The sequence below is a fragment of the Aulonocara stuartgranti genome (genome assembly GCF_965226115.1).
Source record: "Aulonocara stuartgranti genome assembly, chromosome: 22".
NCBI lineage: Eukaryota > Metazoa > Chordata > Actinopteri > Cichliformes > Cichlidae > Aulonocara > Aulonocara stuartgranti.
In genome coordinates this window covers 24,239,887-24,259,317 of record NC_138957.1, presented here as the reverse complement: position 1 = coordinate 24,259,317, position 19,431 = coordinate 24,239,887, and the positions used below count along the sequence as shown (strand labels likewise).

The 19,431-nt window shown below is 40.6% G+C and overlaps 2 protein-coding genes and 2 long non-coding RNA genes across 6 annotated transcripts; 1 reads left to right on the top strand and 3 right to left on the bottom strand.

Annotated features, from left to right (window-relative positions):
- Positions 1-105: 105 nt before the first annotated feature.
- On the bottom strand, positions 106-3,100 carry LOC309699590. Of its 2 annotated transcripts, none has more exons than XR_014274406.1 (3): positions 2,950-3,100; positions 2,737-2,849; positions 106-1,505 (listed from the first exon to the last, which is right to left on the bottom strand). It is a non-coding gene; the product is annotated as an uncharacterized lncRNA (long non-coding RNA). The 2 variants fall into 2 exon arrangements; XR_014274407.1 differs by having other exon boundaries at positions 107-1,505; positions 2,737-2,794.
- Positions 3,101-4,138: 1,038 nt separating this feature from the next.
- On the top strand, positions 4,139-5,503 carry LOC309699581. Of its 2 annotated transcripts, XR_014274400.1 has the most exons (3): positions 4,197-4,750; positions 4,824-4,913; positions 4,991-5,503. It is a non-coding gene; the product is annotated as an uncharacterized lncRNA (long non-coding RNA). The 2 variants fall into 2 exon arrangements; XR_014274399.1 differs by having other exon boundaries at positions 4,139-4,750; positions 4,824-5,503.
- Positions 5,504-9,678: 4,175 nt separating this feature from the next.
- LOC309698553 (ictacalcin-like) lies at positions 9,679-11,754 on the bottom strand. Its single transcript, XM_082521076.1, has 3 exons — positions 11,649-11,754; positions 10,200-10,345; positions 9,679-9,986 (listed from the first exon to the last, which is right to left on the bottom strand). Exons 2-3 carry the CDS (start codon positions 10,335-10,337, stop codon positions 9,846-9,848), a joined length of 279 nt encoding a protein of 92 aa, XP_082377202.1. The 5' UTR covers positions 10,338-10,345; positions 11,649-11,754; the 3' UTR covers positions 9,679-9,845.
- Positions 11,755-17,162: 5,408 nt separating this feature from the next.
- On the bottom strand, positions 17,163-18,753 carry LOC309699610 (protein S100-A10-like). The gene is made up of 3 exons (XM_082522717.1): positions 18,621-18,753; positions 17,554-17,703; positions 17,163-17,419 (listed from the first exon to the last, which is right to left on the bottom strand). Exons 2-3 carry the CDS (start codon positions 17,680-17,682, stop codon positions 17,273-17,275), a joined length of 276 nt encoding a protein of 91 aa, XP_082378843.1. The 5' UTR covers positions 17,683-17,703; positions 18,621-18,753; the 3' UTR covers positions 17,163-17,272.
- Between the last annotated feature and the right edge of the window lie 678 nt (positions 18,754-19,431).

The window sequence follows — 19,431 nt, the reverse complement described above, 5'->3', positions numbered from 1 at the left end:
CCTCCGTCCTGGGCCCCCACCGCCCGCCCTGGTCGGGTCGTTTTCTGTTTTTTTTTGGTTTTGGGGGGGGGTTGGGGCTGTTTTTGTGTTTCTGTTGGGCTGTCTGGTGCCAGCCCTTGAGGGGGGGGGGGGTACTGTCATGGTCCTGAGTCTGAGGACTCAGTGTTTTTGTCATGGTCCTGAGTCTGAGGACTCAGTGTTTTGTGTTTCCTTATGCTTTTGTTCATTCCGAGTGTGTATTCTGTTGTGATTTTGCCATTTGTTAGGTTTCTGTTCTTTGCCTGCCTGCTCCCACTTCTCTGTGTTCCCTCTGTCTGTCCATGGTGTTATTGTGTCTGCTCATGAGTCTGCCTGTCAAGTTCAGTGTCCTGTCTGATTCTCTGTGTCTGTTAGTTTCCTGTTTTATTCTGAAAGTTCATGTCTCATGTCAGTGTGTTCAGTTTTACCTCTCCCCTGTCTCGTTAGCCTTATTGCTCCCAGCTGTGTCTCCCTCCTGTGGCCCATTCCCTGATTACTCCCCGTGTATTTAAGCCCTGTGTTTTCCTGTGCTCTCTGTCGCGTCGTCTGTTTAGTTCCATGTCAGTCTGCATTATTCTGTTACCTGGTATTCATTCTGCGTCTCTCTGCCATCTCTCTTTGTGCATTTCGCTCCTCCTCCCGTGAGTGTTTGGTTTAAGTTTTGTTCTTTAGTTTTCCCAGTTTAGGTTTGTTTACTCCCCGCTCTGCTCTTCCTGTTTTGTCACCTTCTCACTGCTGTAAATAAACACTCACTCGCACCCCAGCCGGTACCTGCATTTTGGATCCTTTTTTCAATACACCACACGACTGCTGTGCAGCCGTGACACATAAATGTAAATGCTGTGTGCACTAACATGGACTCGAATCAACCAGCGCCACCTCTGGCCAAGTGCCACAGCCTACAGCCAGATCAACTTGTGACACACATCTGCACCACGTTTGAATTCGTTTCATGCACAACACATTTGTACCTTTCAATTGTGTCTGTTTGTGCGTCATGCAAATAAACATTTGAAATCCGGTATCTGGTATCCAGCGTGAGGCTGCCTGGATTTTATGTCTGTAATGCATTGGTCCAACTCTTCATCTGACAGGCTGCTATAGAGTGCTTTGACTGAAAGATTGAACTCATTCATGCGTCGGAATACTGTGCTTCTTGACATTCCCAAAATTTTAGCAATGGCTGGGATGGACAAGTTCAGTTCCAGAAGACTGTTAAGATGATGGGGGGAAAGAGCCATTCTTAGTCGCCCAGTAGGTCCCCACTCAAACTGAATGACAGCACTATGTAGATTCATTTTATCCTTTTCTCTGTTTATCAGAGTATGTAAACTACATAATGCATCTACTTGACCAGACAAAGCTTGTAGAGAAACTAGTTCCTGGGTGCAAATGAAATCTAAAAAGTCCAGATCCAGGGGAAGGTGTTCAAGACAATGTTCTAAACGTGAACGCAGTCTCAGAAGAATATGATGTAGGAGAAGATCCTAAAGGAGAGGAAAAAGTAGAATTATTTTTGTAATTTTTAAATCACCAACAAAAAGTGAGTTAAAAACACAAGGTTAGTTACGTTAACTGAATATTCTTAGGCTATAAGATTCCAATGTTTATTTTATCATATTTCCTTATGGTTCTTTGAAAAAAGTATATTTTTTAATTCATGCCATTTGTTGCAGTATTTTGATTTTCTGGTTAGGATTTTATTTATTATTTTCTTACATCTTTTGTTTTAATAGCACAGTAAAAATTGAGCTCGCAAGAGAAAAAGCTTTATTTTCTATTTTATCTGTTTTATTTAAATGTTTTTGAGAACAAAGCCAAACCAAAACTTAATGAAGAAAGCTGGAAATGATTGAGTTCAGTGTTCCCAACGAATACTCTGAATGGATGAAAAAAAAACGAAAACAGATTGCCTGGCAGCGTGTTTCATTTATGAAAAGGTCAGAAAATTAAATTTGATATTGTCAAATTTAATCCCTTTTGTTTATGAAACAGTGAGAATGAATTTCTTAATGGGTGGCTCAGTTTGGGGAAATTGTGGGTAGCCTGCAAGGGCCTCAACTCAATCCTATATTTCCGTTTTAATATTTCTAATGTTTGCCTTGTTTTCTTCACTGTCTGGTCTGCCTCTGTCTTGCCTGTATGGATGCATTTACACCGAAATGTCCCCAACAAAGGATGTTTTAATTCACCACTATTCCAGTGAAACACGAGTCTCCCATCTTCCTGCTACCGGTCTGGAGTTTTTGTTCACCAAAGCACACACCAACTTCATACTGACGGACAGATCACTGCCCTTTTGCCGCCTTGTCTGACCGTGTTTTGTGGCTTTGGTTCACTTCACCTCACTCTTCCCCATTCTTGTCATTAAATCAGGCTGTTCTGCAATCATGGCAGCCATTCACTCTATGGCTTTATTCATGGTGTATTTTACCCCTTCACCAAAGGCCGTTCTCGTTTCCAACATTATATTTGCAGTGTTCGTCTATCTATCAATATCTGCGGAGTATTTTTTTTTAACGAGTATCCTATTTTCTAAAGCACAGCATGTAAAGGGTAGCTCGGTTAGCAGGATGCTAGCATGTAGCGCTTAGTGAGACACGCCTCAGACGAGTTGAGCAAAGACCCCGTCTGTGTACTTTATACGTGAGCAACGGATTTAAATAAAATTAAGGTTTCAAAAGACAAACTTGAAGATAAAAAAAAATATATACTCACCGGAGAGCCGCCAGGGTTTGCCGCTGCCATCTTGGTGCTCCTAAATTCAAAACTGCTTCTGCAGACAGGCATGGGAGGCGTGGAAATTGTCTTTGAGTTAGTCAAACGTTTTCCTTAGTTCGAGTAGATGATAAAAAATAAATAAATGGGATTTTAAGTAGGACTAGGCGTTCTGTAATGATCTCTATTTAGGAGAAAAACTTAATCACTCACCTCTAAACAGCTCTCTTTTAGGAGACAAACTGCTGGCTAACGGTGTCATGTGATCAAACAGCGTAATTTAATTGGCCGAGAGCCACTCGACTCGATCTGGTGCTGATTGCTCTGGCTTGGGTCATTAAAGTTCATCACTTTTGCAGTTGAATTTTTGCAGGTGAATTTTTGCAGGTGAATTTTTTTCAGGTGAATTTTTGCAGGTGAATTTTTTGCAGGTGAATTTTTGCAGGTGAATATTTTTGGAGGGAAATTTGGAGGATAAAAATTCAGTGTCATAAATTCAATGTCTAAAAATACTTGAATTCTGATGATACTATATTTCTTCCATAAAAATGCCTGTAAATCAAATTGAGTTCAGTGACAATTACTGTTTGTTTGAATCAATTTATTAATAACATAAAACCTTTAAACCAATGCAACACATATAACAATGTAACAAATATATTCAAATAAATACATTTCTCAATACATAACTCATTTGGGAACTAGTCTTTCTAGAAGTGAAAACAGTCTGTCCATCCTCTCCCTGCTCTCCTCTCCTCAGCCTCTCTTTGCTGCCTCATGTCCTCTCTGATGAGGTCTAGCAGCTCATCATCTCTTTTCCTCTTTCTCCCTGTCGTAAGTGGCTGACTCGCTTCGTCATCGCTGTCGTTTTGGTCACCCACTGCTGTGCTTGGCCCTGGATTGTCCTTAGGGAGAGAGGACATTAGGACAGGAGGCTTAATGGAAGGCATCTGTCCTATCACCTCATGCATGAGGTGGCAAACCAGGGCCAAGTAGCATCAGTGGGCTTCCCACTGACCCCCTCTCCTGAGCCTGGATACTTGCAATCCTAAAGGCAGAGGAAATCAAAAATGACAGCAAGCAAATAACAACACTACAACAACTCTTAGTAATTGCACATTTATTAACTTGTGTTCATAAGAATTATCTTCTTGATAACACACATACATACTTTGTATTCTTTAAACTTATCTCATGTCTTCTGGCCTGCAAGGGGGTGACTTTCCCCTGCAGGCCCATCTTCCCCAGAATTGTCCTGATCACACACAACAAATAAGAGAAGAAAGGAAACCATGGCAACTATGTTAATCACTAAACCCAAAAGTTTTCAACACCAGAGGAATACCGTCTGGACATCACAGGTTCTGTACAGCAGCGGTCTGTGAGTCGTTTGGTACCAGGCCACGAGAGTGGAGGCTCCGCGGTGAAATTTATGGTTTTCAGGGTTTTTAATTGTTAACTCGATTTCCCTGGGTCTTTTCCCTTGTTGTAGTTGTGCGTCTTATTTTGAAAGAAATATTTACACGTTACCATAGCGACAAGAGAGCATTAAGCGGCAGAGAGGAGGATGTTACTCTCAATTTGGCACATTTTCAGGAGGACGCTGCTAATAAAGTTACACAATTACACAGTACATTCACGATGCCACAGTTTTTGTCTTGGTCGGATCATTTTATGTGGTTGTATTTATCCGCGATACCTTAAAGGCCGCTCCGTGTCTGACATAAACTGATCTGTGGCGCAAAAAGGTTGGGGACCGCTGCTGTACAGCATGGTGGTTAATAGAACCGTACTCATATGAATATGATGTGTATGTGACAGGTGAGACCTGGAGACTTGGGACCGCCCCTGGTGGGCGGAGCTGGTCTTCGCTCCTTTCATAAGCGCAGGTGTGGGCAATTGGGTATTCCTTTGCAAACCTGAAGCTGCGAGTGCTTGGTCCGAGTTGGGCAAGTTGGTGTTTCTTAACTATGAAAGTCTGATACGCGTCCTCCCCTAAACTTCTGTTAGAAGGGTAGGTTACACAAAAATGTACCACTTGAGCTCTGGCTGTTGGCAGAGGTTTACAGTTATTTGCACCCTTGTAGGTGGGAAACATTGCTCCCGTGAGAACGGTATAGTGGACTTCATCGCCACTGACCCACATTTATTAGGGTGTGACACGAACTTGTGGACAGGTAACAAAACCAATTCAGTGGAGGAATATTCCTGTGTTTTATTGTCCAGCTAGTGATCTCCTGCCTTTTATTCACAGAGTACCGAGCTGCTGCTTTGCCAGGTGGATTTCTGGCTGCGGGCAAAGGACCCGACACATCAGTGTTTTAATTTGTTTTAAACTGGTGTAAGCCGACAGACTGCTGCGGCTGTCGATGGTTTTGTTTTTTTGTTTTACTTTTTCTGTATCAGTAGGCACCACAGATTGATTCGCAGGCGGTGAAGGCGCTGCAGGGAAAACAAATCCTTTTTTTTTGTCTCCCCGCTCTTGCATGCACAGCGGGGGGCCCGAGTGAAGACGGCACCGAAGATTTGCCTTTTTTTCTATAGTGTTTTACCCATTTGGGGTCATGTGTGAGTTGCCGTCCATTTTTAACCTGTGTGCTATGTCGATTTGTTTTTAAACTGTTCCCCGCAGCGCTTGTCCTGCCTCACGGGCAATCGTACAGTTTTATCGGTTTTTTTAATAAGGTAACGTTTTTAATTGTTTTTAGGTGCTGCTGTTACACTGTTTCTTTTATTTTGTATTAAAAATTAAACTCTTTTAAACTGACTGTGCGCCTACGGCTCTGTCCTATTTTAAATAGGTACCTACCACGGGTCACATGTACATTGATTTATTCTTGTACCTCCATGCCCCAGCAGCCCAAATTCTTCACCCCAGTGAAGAGGTGATCAGCCGCAGTGTTCACAGTGTGGGAAAAAAGTAGTGGCTTATTACCCGAAAACTACTATAATTTTGGCGACATTTTCCCCTCTTTTCAGGCCTCATACTTTGACTAACTCTTCCTTGGGATTTCATCAAAATGACGTGATCTCTGGTGCATGGAACCTAAAGACCTTTGTGGTGCTAAATTGCAAAGCTTTTTATGTTTAGGGAAACGGGGTGGTCATGGCAGCACGTGGAGTTTCAATCACTCACCAAAGAGCAGTAATCTGCTGTCACTCAAAAACACAATGTCCAATCTCTCCCAAACGTCGCAGACATGAGTCAAGAGTCAAGCTCAGAAATGTTTAAAAAAAGCAATTTCACAAAGCAGGAACTCCAGCAACACTTGAGGGAAGATGAACAACTTTAATAATAGGTCTATTATTAAAGTTGTTCATCTTCCCTCAAGTGTTGCTGGAGTTCCTGCTTTGTGAATTCTTTTGTCCTCTCCATGCACCTTGGAAGCAGGTGAAGTTGTGCCAGAAAATTCTTTTTGCTGCTAAAAAAGCGATTTGTCAGTAATGGTTAGAGCGCCACCTAGTGGGACGACTATAATCAGCATTGAATGAGATGAAATCTTAGCTCGTGGTTCTACGCATGAATTCCATCAATGTGACATCAGATTGGACGTGATGGGTGGAGGTGTTGGGCGTGGCTCGATGCGCTGGGGTGCGAGGGCCCTCATAACGTTGCTTATATTGTATTGCCTCCTGCAGGACAGGCTGCACATGTGAATTTGTCACTGTTTTTTCCTCCTCCTCCTTTTCGTTGCATTTTTCTCCTAAGTTGGTTTTAGAGTAGGGTCATCCTTTAAAACCGATTTTTTTATGCTGGGTTTGTTTTTATTTCTACTGGGCTGGTGCAATATTAGTCCGGCAATGTGCAATCCCTGAGCTGGGCTCTTACCTTAGGGGAATTAGATCTTTTAGAGGTGCTCTGTGTGGATTTGCGGTGAATAAGTTTTATTAAGAGTGATTTTAGTGCCACCAATTATTGCCTGAACTAAAACACTTAGTGCATGCGATAAGTGCTCTGTTGGGCTCGTATTTATTTGGGGTGGATTTGTTTCTTTTAAAGCAGCGAACATCTGGGACCGCCGGGGAGAGCAAGCCCTCGGGTGATAGTTGCATTGCTGGCAGGTTGCACCAATAAGACTATATTGTGGTCTTTAGTGACCTTTTTATTGTGATGTTTTAGGCCTATTGCAAACCCTTTGTGTTTTCTTTTAAAATAATAAACTGTAACGTATCTCGCTTATACTTACCCTCTTGTCCCGTTTATTCTGGGTTCGTTCCTGTAAGAGCTTTGGGGCTGAAAGTTTGCACGAGTAGTACAGAGGCCCTTAGTGGTTACTCGGTGGCTTTTACTCGCTACATTTATCTTATGTGAACAGTAAGATATTTTCCTCGCATTACTATCTTTCCTGTTATCGAAATACATTGCCCATTGCTTTTTAAAATAATTAATGAAGTCTTGTTTTTCAAGTAATGATGTTTGAAATCTCCAGCTTCTAATTAGTGGTGTGACTCTTTTTTTTTTTTGTGTTAGAGAGACAGACGCAGGTGCATAACCACTGATTGTGATGATTGTGATTGGGCTTGTTTTACAGCCACAAGACTTGGCCACCTTGCAGTCATTAAGTTGACTAAGAACTCGTCTGTATACCAAAGTATTCTCGAGTCAATTGAGAAGCCAATTGTCTGACAGCTGAAGCTTGGCTGAAACTGGATCATGCAACAGGACAATAAATATAAGAACAGCAGCAAATCTCCAACAGAATAAATGAAAAAGAAAAGACTCAAAGTGTTACAATGACACAGTCAAAGTCCAGACCTCAGCCAGATAAAAATATTGTAGTGGCACTTTAAGAAGGCTGTGCAAAAACAAATGCCCACAAACCTCAATGCACTGAAGCAACATTGTAAAGATGAGTAGGCCAAAATTCCTCCACAGCAGTGCAAGAAACCGATGAAGTCATACTAAATAGATAAAGTGATTACTTCAAGTTATTGCTGCTAAATGTGGTTTTACAAATACTGAATCATGGGTTTGTATATGCAGCAGTGCAACACACACTATGCAACTATGAAACAAAAGCTATGAAATAAACAGGAATGCTATATTATGCCCCAAGTATTAATTCATTCTCAGTCTTACAGGAGTTACTTAAATGTTACACATGCAATGTGTCATGTGGAGTCATGTGCTGTATGTCCATGTCCTTTATGTTTTTTCTAAGACAATACATCACATACAACAAAAACAGAGTTTGAATGATAAAAAAAACCCTTTGGTATGACCACCTTTATTCTTTGGCATATTAGGGAAGCTTTCTAGTCAATTCTTTAAGTAGTCTTCAGGATTAGCTCTCCAGGTCTCTTTAATAACATTAAAAATATTTTGTGTGTTGTTTTTCTCTCTATTGTCCATCACAGTTTTGTTGCAAGATACCGTCCCCCTCTAATATTTGTGTAATTTAGTATATAGCAGTCTTTTCTCCTTGTTTTCCTATCTTAAGAATGACTTCTTTATAGCTTCCTTCCACTGAGAATATTTCTAATGAGGCTTTGGAGCCACTCAAAGGCCAGGGACACTTTCAGAAAGTCTGAAGCACTATTGTTCAAGACTGAAAAAAGTCTGGCTGTTTGGAAGCAAAATATGAAGAAATGGAGGTTGACTTAAGACTTTTGCACAGCACCCTATTTTTGAAGAATAACTAGTGACCAAGGCAGAGTAGCTAATTCAAACAATCAAAAAAGTACAGTGGTTAAAATAAGTGTTGAACATGTCACCACTTTTCTAAGTAAACATATTTCTAAAGGTGTTATTGATGTGAAATTCTCACCAGATGTCAGTAACAACCGATCACATCCACACATGAAATGTTTCTTCATGCATTCAATACTTCCCCCCTGTGTCATTTCTGAAGATTACACATATCTTAATTCATTGTGTGATTTTTTTTTTTTTGTTGCGCATGTGAACTGAATGGGTTGTTACCAACATCTGGTGGGCAGAAAAACGCCTTTAGAAATATATTTACTTAGAAAACCGGGGATGTGCTCTGTACTTATTTTACCTGCTGTGTCTCTGTAAAGTTATTGCAGACGACTTTGAAACCTGAGTTAAAGCAAGAATATGTGACTTCAAACTACAATTACAGAGTAATGGAGTTGGCTAAAATGTAACATAATAGCAGCACAAGCAGAAACGTGTCATAAAGTCAATAAACTGATTCAACAATGGCCATGGGTATCGTAACATCACTTTAGGCCCTCAGACTATTAAAGCTTCAGAAGGAAAAAAAACCCCTAAAAAAACAAACCTAAAGTTTTCTGAGACCCCAAATGATTCAAGGCTTGGGGCTCAAATGAGTTGCTAGTATTAAAGTAACTTCATGCAACATGTGTTTTGCCAAACTGAAACCCAGAGTGTGTTAAATTTAAGCATTTATTTCATTAAATGCTTTTAAGTCCAGATTGAGAGAGCCGGAGAAAAATGTTTTTAAAATGTAATTGTTATTTATAATATGTATGTAACTTTGTAATTTTAACGTGTTGTCGCCTCTTGGCCAGGACTCCCTTGCAAAAGAGGTTTTTAATCTCAATGGGACTTTTCCTGGTTAAATAAAGGTTAATAATAATAATAATAAGGATGTTTTGCTTAAGAAGTTCACTTTTTATTAGTGAGATCAGGCTTGTGTTCTTGCTTCTTTCAAAAGTTTCTTCAGTGCAACTTCAAAAAGCCTGCTCTGGTAGATATTTTCAGTTCTGCATCTCTGTCAGCGTTGGTGACATCCTTCCTGTCAGAACTTGCAGTGGTATTGCTCCTTTCCTGAAGACACTTTAGGAAACTTAGACGATACTTCAGCTGCAAAGCATGAACTCTGCTGATAGAAAGATTTTGATTTCCGAGGCAAACATTCTTGTTATCATAAGCCTTCCAAAGATTCTGCAATTGCTCAATACTGGAACAAATAGTTCTCCCAGTTAAAGAATGCACAAAATGCAACTCTAGTCTTTCAGAGAGAGAAAAAAAAAGATTTATTTCATTTTGGATTTCAGTACAAGTTTGAATTCAGTGTCATATATTTGTGTTTATATCTTTTTCAAAAAAGCTGTCAAGGGACACTTCCTGTCACCGAACGGCAGCTCTCTCAGTTGGCCGCAAGGTGGCGCTTGGATCCTTATTTTTCGGTGAAGAAATCGTTGCAGAGCATAGTGAGGCAGGCGACCAGCGTGACATACTCTTGAAAATCCACAGTGCCGTCCGCGTTTGCGTCCAGATCCTTGAAGATCTTGTCCAGTTTTGCCTTGTCAGTGGATTTCTGCAATGGAGAAAAGTGTTAGCTTGAATTTAGACACTAAGTGATCATAAAACAAAGAACTGCTCAGCCTACTTCTGCCCAAATAGTTGCGCAAACCACAGGGGAAAATCTGTGTATTTTCCACTCTCTCAAAGTAAAAGCTCTGCATCAGTATGGCAGTGTTTTCAGGCAACCTACTGGGTGTGAGATAGAGGGAGGATAGAGACCACTCACGCCAAATATGTCTCCAAGCTCATTTTGAAGAAGTTCCTTCAGCTCTCCCTTGCTTAGGGTGAGTTTGTCTCCCTCCTTGCCAGAGTATTTATGAAAGGCGCCAATGAGCAGTGCCATAGCCTTCTGGATGTCAGACATGATTAGGGCTAGTTTAGGGAGACAGAAGGAAAACAAAATGTTACGTCTGAGACTGCAGTGGTATTTGTTTATACAGGAAATCCACACTGATTAAAGAAAGATGCCTCCTCTGAATAACGTTTACACATAATTCTGCTATGACTCATTATCTGGTGCAGATTAGGCTGAATCACGTGGTATTGTGGTCAAATGTAGGATCTTAACAAAGGACATCATTGATATTTGGAACACGAGGAATTATTTAGAAGTAAACGAGGGAGAAAAAGGGGAATAGGCAGGGCCTGTTTGGTAAAACCAGAGTGAAAGAGATTGAGTCGTTTAACCCTGTGAGGTCCATTTTAGGTTTGCCTAAAATAATGATGCAATGAAGCTCCTTTCAGTTACTTTTGAACCACTTCTGCAAATTAAATTGCTAATATATTTAAATTCTGGAATTATATATGTAAACATGCAGTAAAACATATGCATGTGCAAGTGCATACTGGAGGTCATAGCAGAAAACAGTGGCTGATATTACTGTTTGTCTTTGCCAAAGTTTCTCTGGGTTCTCAGTGGAGCTTGATAAAAATAAACTCAAGATATCCACCTGGGCCCCACCACTCTTATTTCCCTTTTCAGCGGTCTCTAATGTAGCGTCTCTGCCAAGTGACACAGGACATTGTTATGGCAACAGCAGAAGGAGATAAGGAAGCAGGTTGCAGCTTAATTAAAGTCCCCAAAGCAACATCAGATGTCTGTTCTTCTAACATAGTATATCTAAATTATGCGTTCTTTCCACTTGACTGTATAAACCCAAGAGATTTGCTAGTGGTTATGTTGTGAGTCATACAGTGCTTTCCCCTCTTTAGGGAACACTAAGCTGAGGAAACTTTGGCATCAGAGAGTTTGGAAACCGAAGGGAGTTACAAGGAAAGAGAGCACAAAACCTCATTCCTCAATTAGGTTGCAGTTAAAGGTGAGAATCGAGGGGTGCTGCTAACCAAAAAAACCCTTTAATGCATCCGTAAAAATGAGTTTCCAAACAAGTTAGTGGGATTCAGACAAAATGAGCTCAGTCTTTTGCAGCATCAAGTTTCATAAGCAAGAAGAGAAGTTTAAACATTAAAGTCCACATGGATGTGACAAACTTTGCAGTTCATCAATACTTTTCTGCTAATTCTTAATGTGCATTCATACAAAACTAACTGTAATGAGCATTGCTTGATCAAAATGAACAAACAAACAATCAAGAAAACCCAGGAAAGGTTTCCAGAGCGAGCAAATAAAAGCAGATAACAAACAAAAAAAGCACTTGTAGGATTTTCTACTCACCAGTGCTGAGGTTTAAGACAATTGGAGGCTACTGTTGATCTTGGTAGAGCTGTTGTGATGAACCAATGGGTGGCAAAGATGCTTTATACATCACCACACCCAGTATCCCTCCCCCCTCCCTCTAGAATGCTCCTTTCATCTCCAACCACTCCTCCTTCCTTCATTTTTTAAAACATATTCTTTAACAAACACGACACTCGTGTGCTGTTACAGTGAATGTTTGAATTTGAGGATTTGGAGAATTCTAAAAACTTGCAGCATGTCTTACAAAATGTTTCTGACGTTATGATCTCAGGACTGCTTTTGAATCTGGAATTGCTGCAGAACAAAAGACAATAAAATATGAAATGTAAAGTTTGGGGTGCTGTGTCTTTAAGAGGACTCTTTGCATGAGACTATTAAAGTAAATTAAATAAATAATGGTCATGTAACAGTCTTACAAAATACCCTTTTTGCAGTGATGGATTCAAGACTATAAAAATGTTATGTTTATTGTTGATTTACAGTTTTTTATTTCACCCATTTGATTGACTTTATGTGACTATATTTTGGGGAAACCCCATGAGCAGCATTTTGTGACATCTCTCTTCGAGGCTTTTGCTGATGAAAGGAGGGAAGCAGCATTTACATGTGAACTGAATCACGTTTTGTGCTCCATTTGAAAGTCACTTTTGTTAATTCTGTAAAAGAAAGTCCACAGTTTGGTTCGTACATTTCATTCCGTCATAAACGAGTTTCTTGTGACTTTTGGTGGTGGAGTCATGGGACAAATGTTTGATCTGCTTTTAGAGATTTTAGAAGTAATTTTGCCCCGAATAAGAAACTTTGATCTTTACAAGATTTCATACATGATTTTGAAGCATTTGTGCTATTATGTAAATGCCGTTTTTCTACAAATGCATTAAAATTCTTTTTGACTTTTCTAACAGGATGACCAAACCCACTTCCTCTTTTTAAAAACTTACCGCTTGGCACAATAGGACCAAAGAAATGAACAGTTACGTATCTTTTAAGCAAAACGTGCATCGCAGGAACCCTTAATTGTACCAACTAATTTCTGGTGTGTTTCTTTTGTATGTAATTAAAAATTTTCTTTTTTATTGACTTGTTTGAGATGCACATTATGTTAAAGTAAAAACACGGGGACAGTGACTCACTAGCACTGATTGTTATGGTTGTGAGTGGATCCACTCTTCTTTACAATTTTGCAGAGAGGCTGTGACTCATAGTCATGTCCCCAAAACCAAAGTCACAGAGTCCAAAAAAAAAGCAAAGGAAGGAAGGAAGAAAAGAAAAAAAGCTGCACTGTGGCAACTCTGTTTGCATGTTTGTTTCTCCCTGTCCGTGTGGCCTGTTGCATAACTTGAATTAGATATTTCTGGCATTGGTCTGGGCGTTGTTTAGTCCTGTAATTAACAACTTCAAAGCGCAGCTGAAAGCAGATGATAGGTTAGAATTCACTGTCACCATCATTCACAGCATTTTTAAACATTGTGCCATCCTTCTTCACTGTGTGGAAATCATGAGTCACACATCTTCCTGTCGCCTTTTTCTCGATCTTATTCACTCACTCACATTTACCAAATAATGGAGGGAGTATCCATGGTCACCACATCCTGTGTCATATCCAGCTGTGATACACACAAAACTGTTTGTTCAGTACAACTGGAGTGGATTTAATCACACTCACTCAGACCAATTTTTAACACTATAATTACAGATATGTGCCATCTAGTGGTTACAAACAGACATTTTTAGTGTCCAGCTCCAGCCATGTGTGCTCTAATGTAAGTTGTTTCTTCAGAAAGACATACGTCATGCAAATGCTGCATAGTGAATGTCACCCTAGAACCTTGTAGCTAGGATTATAGAAATAATGAAGTCATGCATCTACAAGGAAACTATTTGGAGGTATGCAGCAGAGACAGTTTAAGATACAAATCACAGGAAATGACTGGAGGAAGTATTCAAGAGTTTTATTAAGGTAACACTAATAATAGAAAAAAAAGACCTCAACAGAACTGCACTAAAAGATGCTCTAAAATTATGTACGCATATGTGCATCTATCATCTTCATTGTATCAGCTGAAGTATCAAAAGTAAAAACTGAAGTGAAAGGCTACAAGACATGCATAATATTATCATTCATATGTCATGACTTTAGCTGGAGGGAGTAAATTAATGTTTCCATGTATTGATGTTCAAGGCCTTTACAGCCAGTCTGGTTGTTGTTTATTCAATTAATAAGTTTAGTGCCTCATTTGTAAAACACTCAACTTCATGCACTAAATTTATTATAACATAAAAAACTGCATACAACACTGCGCTAGAAAACCTTGCCTTGTAAACAAGGTTTTTTTAAGGTGGGTGAAAACTTGCAAATTCTTCAAAACATACTTAACTAGAAGTACATGGTTAGATTTTACCACTGTCTCATGTTTGCAGTTTGCATGTATGCACCTAAACCTTTAGGTCATAGGCTCTTTATGTCACGGTCTGGCTGGCAGACCATGGGGATATGGGGGAATGAGGACCCAAAACGCATGGTTCTGCAATACAAACAGTGCACTTTATTTACAGCGAAGGCTGTAAACACAATAACTCCCCGTTGCTCCCTTGAATCCTGTGTGTGTGTGCTCCCCTCCAATGTCTGTGCTCGTGCTACCCGCTGTTGTGTTCTCGCACACCCTGTGTGTGCTGCCGTTCTGGTCCACTCTTCCACCTGGGGGGAAAACCACAAAAACAGCCATCAACACCAACCCCGGCAGGCATACACGAACAGCACCGTTGTACGCTGACAGAGACACACTAACTTGGGTAGACAACTCAATGATCCCACGCCGGTGGGAGCTCCAACACTCTCCTAAGTAGCTCCCCCAACGAGCCCTGATCACCAACAGGTGTGTGGCAGGAACTTCCGGTGTGGCCAGTCCTCCTGCAGGGGCACACCCATCAGGCCTGCATGTGGCTGTTCTCCATCCTCCAGCCACACATGTACACACCCACACCCTGCCTATACATATAATGAGTGGAACACAGACTAACACAGCATTGTGCAGAAAGACACACACATCACCAAATAACAACAATAATAATAATAATCATAATAATAATAACAACAACAGTCCAAACTGCTCACGGACCCCCGAGTCCTCCAGAGCCGGGTCCGTGACACTTTATTTTGGTAACCTGTTTTGGTGTCAACTTCTGTCAGTTCAACTGGTTCAAAGCTCCCTCTCTGTGTGTCTATCAATAAAAGAACAGAAGAGAAGTGAAACAGAAGAATCAGGTTATAAAATACACATTTTGGGGCGATCGTGGTTCAAGAGTTGGGAGTTCGCCTTGTAATTGGAAAGTTGCCGGTTCGAGCCCCGACTTGGACAGTTTTGGTCGTTGTGTCCTTGGGCAAGACACTTCACCCGTTGCCTACTGGTGGTGGTCAGAGGGCCCGGTGGTGCCAGTGTCCGGCATCCTCGCCTCTGTCAGTGCGCCCCAGGGTGGCTGTGGCTACAATGTAGCTTGTCATCACCAGTGTGTGAATGTGCGTGTGGATGACTGGATGTGTAAAGCGCTTTGGGGTCCTTAGGGACTAGTAAAGCGCTATACAAATACAGGCCATTTACCATTTTTACATAGCAGCAGCAACAACATTAAAACCACTGACAGGTGAAATGTATTGACCCTGCCTTTTTCAATATAACCTTCTACCCCCTCTTCTGCCTTCACTCCCTGAAGACAGAAGAGGGGGTACAACTCCAAAACCCAGATTGCAATTTGAACAAGCTTGATTCATCGAAGCCCAGCCCTGCTGTGGATACTTTGTGTCCTGTGGGCTGCAGGGCTGGGCTTCGATGAATCAAGCAGGACACAAAGTTTCCTCTCCCAAACACGCAGGTCCAATGGGACAGAGCTGTGTTGGCAGCTTGAGTAGGACCTACAAAACAATAAGCAGGTGATATTAATGTTTTGGATAAAGTGCCAAGTATAGGTTTTAAACTGTGGGATTTAAATGTCTATTGGTTTCAAATGCTCACATTTGAACACTGGGAATAAAAAAAACATACAACTAAATGTAACTGTGAATTGAATCAGTATCAGGTTCACAATAGTTATTTCCCATGGCAACATCTGCATGCAGACTGGACGTTGGGGATGGTTGGTATGTTTTGGACATTAATGTTATTGTTTAACAAGTTTCCACAGAGAGGGGATTTTTTTTTTTTTTGGTGTGTCCAAGATGGGCGTGGCATGCCACAGTGAATATTTGGTACACCCCGAACTCACACCACAGAACGCCCCCGCCAGGAATGACTTGAGCAACTTTAAAACCAAAAGCATGCAGGATTATTTCAGTGAGAAAAATGTTGCGACAAATTTCATTATTACTATATTAGAAAGTCTGTGTTAGAAAACTAGACATGACACATACAGTGGTGTCACCGATCAGCGTCTGGTAAGATCAAAGAGTAATTCATCTAGACAAATGATGATTTTCTTTTCTTTTAGGCAACATGATAAACATATAGCCTGCAGGAGGCACTAAACACAAGGAAATGCACTGAAAAAGCAGCAGTCTCGGAATCTCAGCTGTGGGTCACATGGGTGTGGTGCTTCTGTAAACCAAGTGGTGCAAACTTTAGCTACACACACACGCACACACTTAAGACTCATCACATAGTCACATAGCAACTTCAGTGTTTTCCCAGTATCCATGAACACTGACAAACCAGTAGTTAAGCCCTGCCCAAAGCGGTGTTTGCCAAGAGCTCAAGAAGACCTCTTCCTCCTGGGCTTAGCCTTTCAGGCAGGCTTTTCTCAGGCAGTAAAAGCTTTGATGACTTCACTGGGATCGGCAGGCCATCATAGTAAACAGTGGCTCACAGTCTACCAATAACAGATTTGATTGTTGGAGCATTCCTGAGAGGTAGGGCTGCCTGGAAGACTTCGTTTTAGAGAAAAGATATTTGTTCTGTTCAGTAAGAATAATGAGAGACGGGTGGTGAAGGGGTTATCTTGTTCCTCTTTCTCTGGTGTTATTCAACTTTCACCAGACATGAAACATGGTGGGATTTTTGTGATCTGCACAAGAACAGTGATGTGCTGTTCTTGTGAGTCAGTTGAGGGCTTGCAAAATACAAATCAAACTGACTAGGCAATGTTATCACCCGTTTTATTCATAGAGTTGCAACATCCTCTGAGAGTTTATGCCTCACTGAGAGAGGTGTGTTCATGCCTACAACATTCAGCAGATTCCTCAGAGCAGTGATAAAGCAGGGACTTTGTCTGGGAGGGAGTGGCTCATCTGCCCTTTAACACTCGGGGAAACATAAAGTACTCACTCAGTTACAAAGCCAACAGAGAAAGCTGTCTGGATTAAGCTTTACCAGCTTCTCAAATGGAAATGGTTCTGGTGCTTGCTTAAAAAAAACACATGTATAAAAAGTTGAAGGGGATTTATGGACAAATCTGTCTAACTTAAAGATTAGATAGTTAGGAAACACAAGACACAAGAGATTTAAAATGATTCAGCACTTTTAATGAACAAAACTTTACAAAAAAAAAACAAAAAGCAATGCTTTTTGGTCGCTTCTCTTCCACTGTTGTACTTCCTACTTCTTTCCAGTCTATTTCATGTGCAGCTGATAGCACTGCTCACATGCAACAGACAGTCCAACAACCAGAGAAACAAACTCCTCAAAGTTCACAAGACCATCACCGTTGGCGTCCAAGTCTTTCATGATCTTGTCTACAGCAGCAGGATCTTTTTGACACTGTGTTTAAAAAAAGGGTGTGTGAGGATACATCAGCAACAGTGAGATTGCACAAGAAGTGGCATAGTATTGGATTACAGTGTGTAAATGATGCGCAGTGTGATTGCACAATTTACGTTTTGGTCTCATCTCACCTTAAGGAAGCTGGAAAGCTCAGCCTCCATTAGCTGTCTGAGGTTTTGCCGGGTGAGCGAACCGTCCTTGGCGTAACGGTGGAACACCTTGATGATTCCTTCCATGCAGTTTTCCAGTTCTGAAGGCATGGTTGCTGGAATGTGTTTAGACTGAAAAACAATGTTCAGAAAATGTTGACTATGACAACTGATAGCAAGTCAGTTTAACTTCAGCTGACATTTTCCAAACAAGTCCATAGAAAGCATTTATGAAAGCTGCTTTGGTTGAGATGCTGTTAAACTCATCCATTATTGATGGAACTGACACATTTGGGTCTTTGTTTTACTTCTCACTGATGAGTGATGCTCGTGGGAAGACAGTAAAGGTATGTCATTGAAATTTTAGTAAACCACTGTGCAAAATACAGAAAATCTCAACATTTGAGTTACTGTCTTTGTAGCTGTAAGAGTTAAAAGAAAGGAGAAGTAGGAGGGAGGGTGTGTTATTTGTGCGCAAGAGAATGGAAAATGTGAACAACTTGAACTGAAAAAAGTTAGACCCAAAATGGTGGGATTCAATGTGAGTAATGAGATAGGACACTGCAGGAACAAGCACATGTGTGTACATGCCCACAGTCCAACCACACCCTTACAAAGGCTTATATTTACTATATGGAGACCTAGTTAACTGTCTTAAATGTGAATCAGAGCTTAATGTAAAAATGTTAATTATATATTTTATTAATAAAAATAATCATAACACTGGAAAAACAATTAAAGTGTAATTATAGTGAAAGATTGAAAACAAGAGAAAGAAACAAGATAAACTAACTAAAAGTTGGAGCCTAACTTAGTTAACAGCAGAGGAAATACACGGATCCGTTAGATACCGTTAGAAATTCACAGAGGGAGCTTCAGTAAATACAAAGCAGTGACTGGGAGCGGATTAAAGTAGGTTAAACAGTATGAAACACTATTCTCACACCTCCTAGCTGTATATCTGTATGTTTTAGCAACTAAAGTTTATATTTAAAAAAAAACATCGTGGCAAAGCCACACCTGTAGGACAAGAGCAGAAAGTTTCTTACCGTACAGTTGCTGGGACGTGGCAACAGAAGAGGTGCAAATGTTCAGACGTCTGCAACAAGCAACAGAGATTTTATAGTCAGGCGCCGCCCTGGCTGTGCGCACTGACTCACACTGTGGCTCTGCAGACGCTGGACTCTCTGAACAGTTAATACACTGGAAAGGTTTGTAATAGGACAGTAAATATATTAGTACGACTTTAGCTTAAGTTCAGTCATCTGATTTAAAAACAAGGAAAAAGTTACTATTGCTGCTGATAGAAGAGCTAAAAGCCGTTTTTGTGGAATTTAAGATAAAGTTTCATTAAAGTTTAGGCTACCGGTTTAACTGACCCTCCGCCCCTCTCCACCGCCCACCTCCCACACACACGCTCTACCTTTTTATGTTAATCTCTCATAATAAACACACCTTAGGTTTAAGGGATTTTAAAAAGTATTTACTGTAATTTCGAAAATCTGTAATTTACCTGTAAGACTAACTGATACCTAAAGAAGAGCCAATCAGCAGCATTCTGCTGAGTACAAGATCAATTCTGCAAACTAGAGCTATCATCCACAACAGAGGCAATCCAGCCAGTGTGGCTTCAAGGACTGTTTTGTCTCATATTATCTGCATTTATATTCCTATCATAACCTGAACCTTTACTCCTATTATCCTGAAAAGCGTTTTATATCAAAGATGGACGACAGATAGCTAGGTGGATACAGTGTGCCACATTGTGGTGAAAACAGGGTATTACAAATGGCACGCTTTGCAGCCAAGTGTTAAAGCTGTATTTGAATAACAACTCGATCCGTTCTGTCTTTTTTTTCT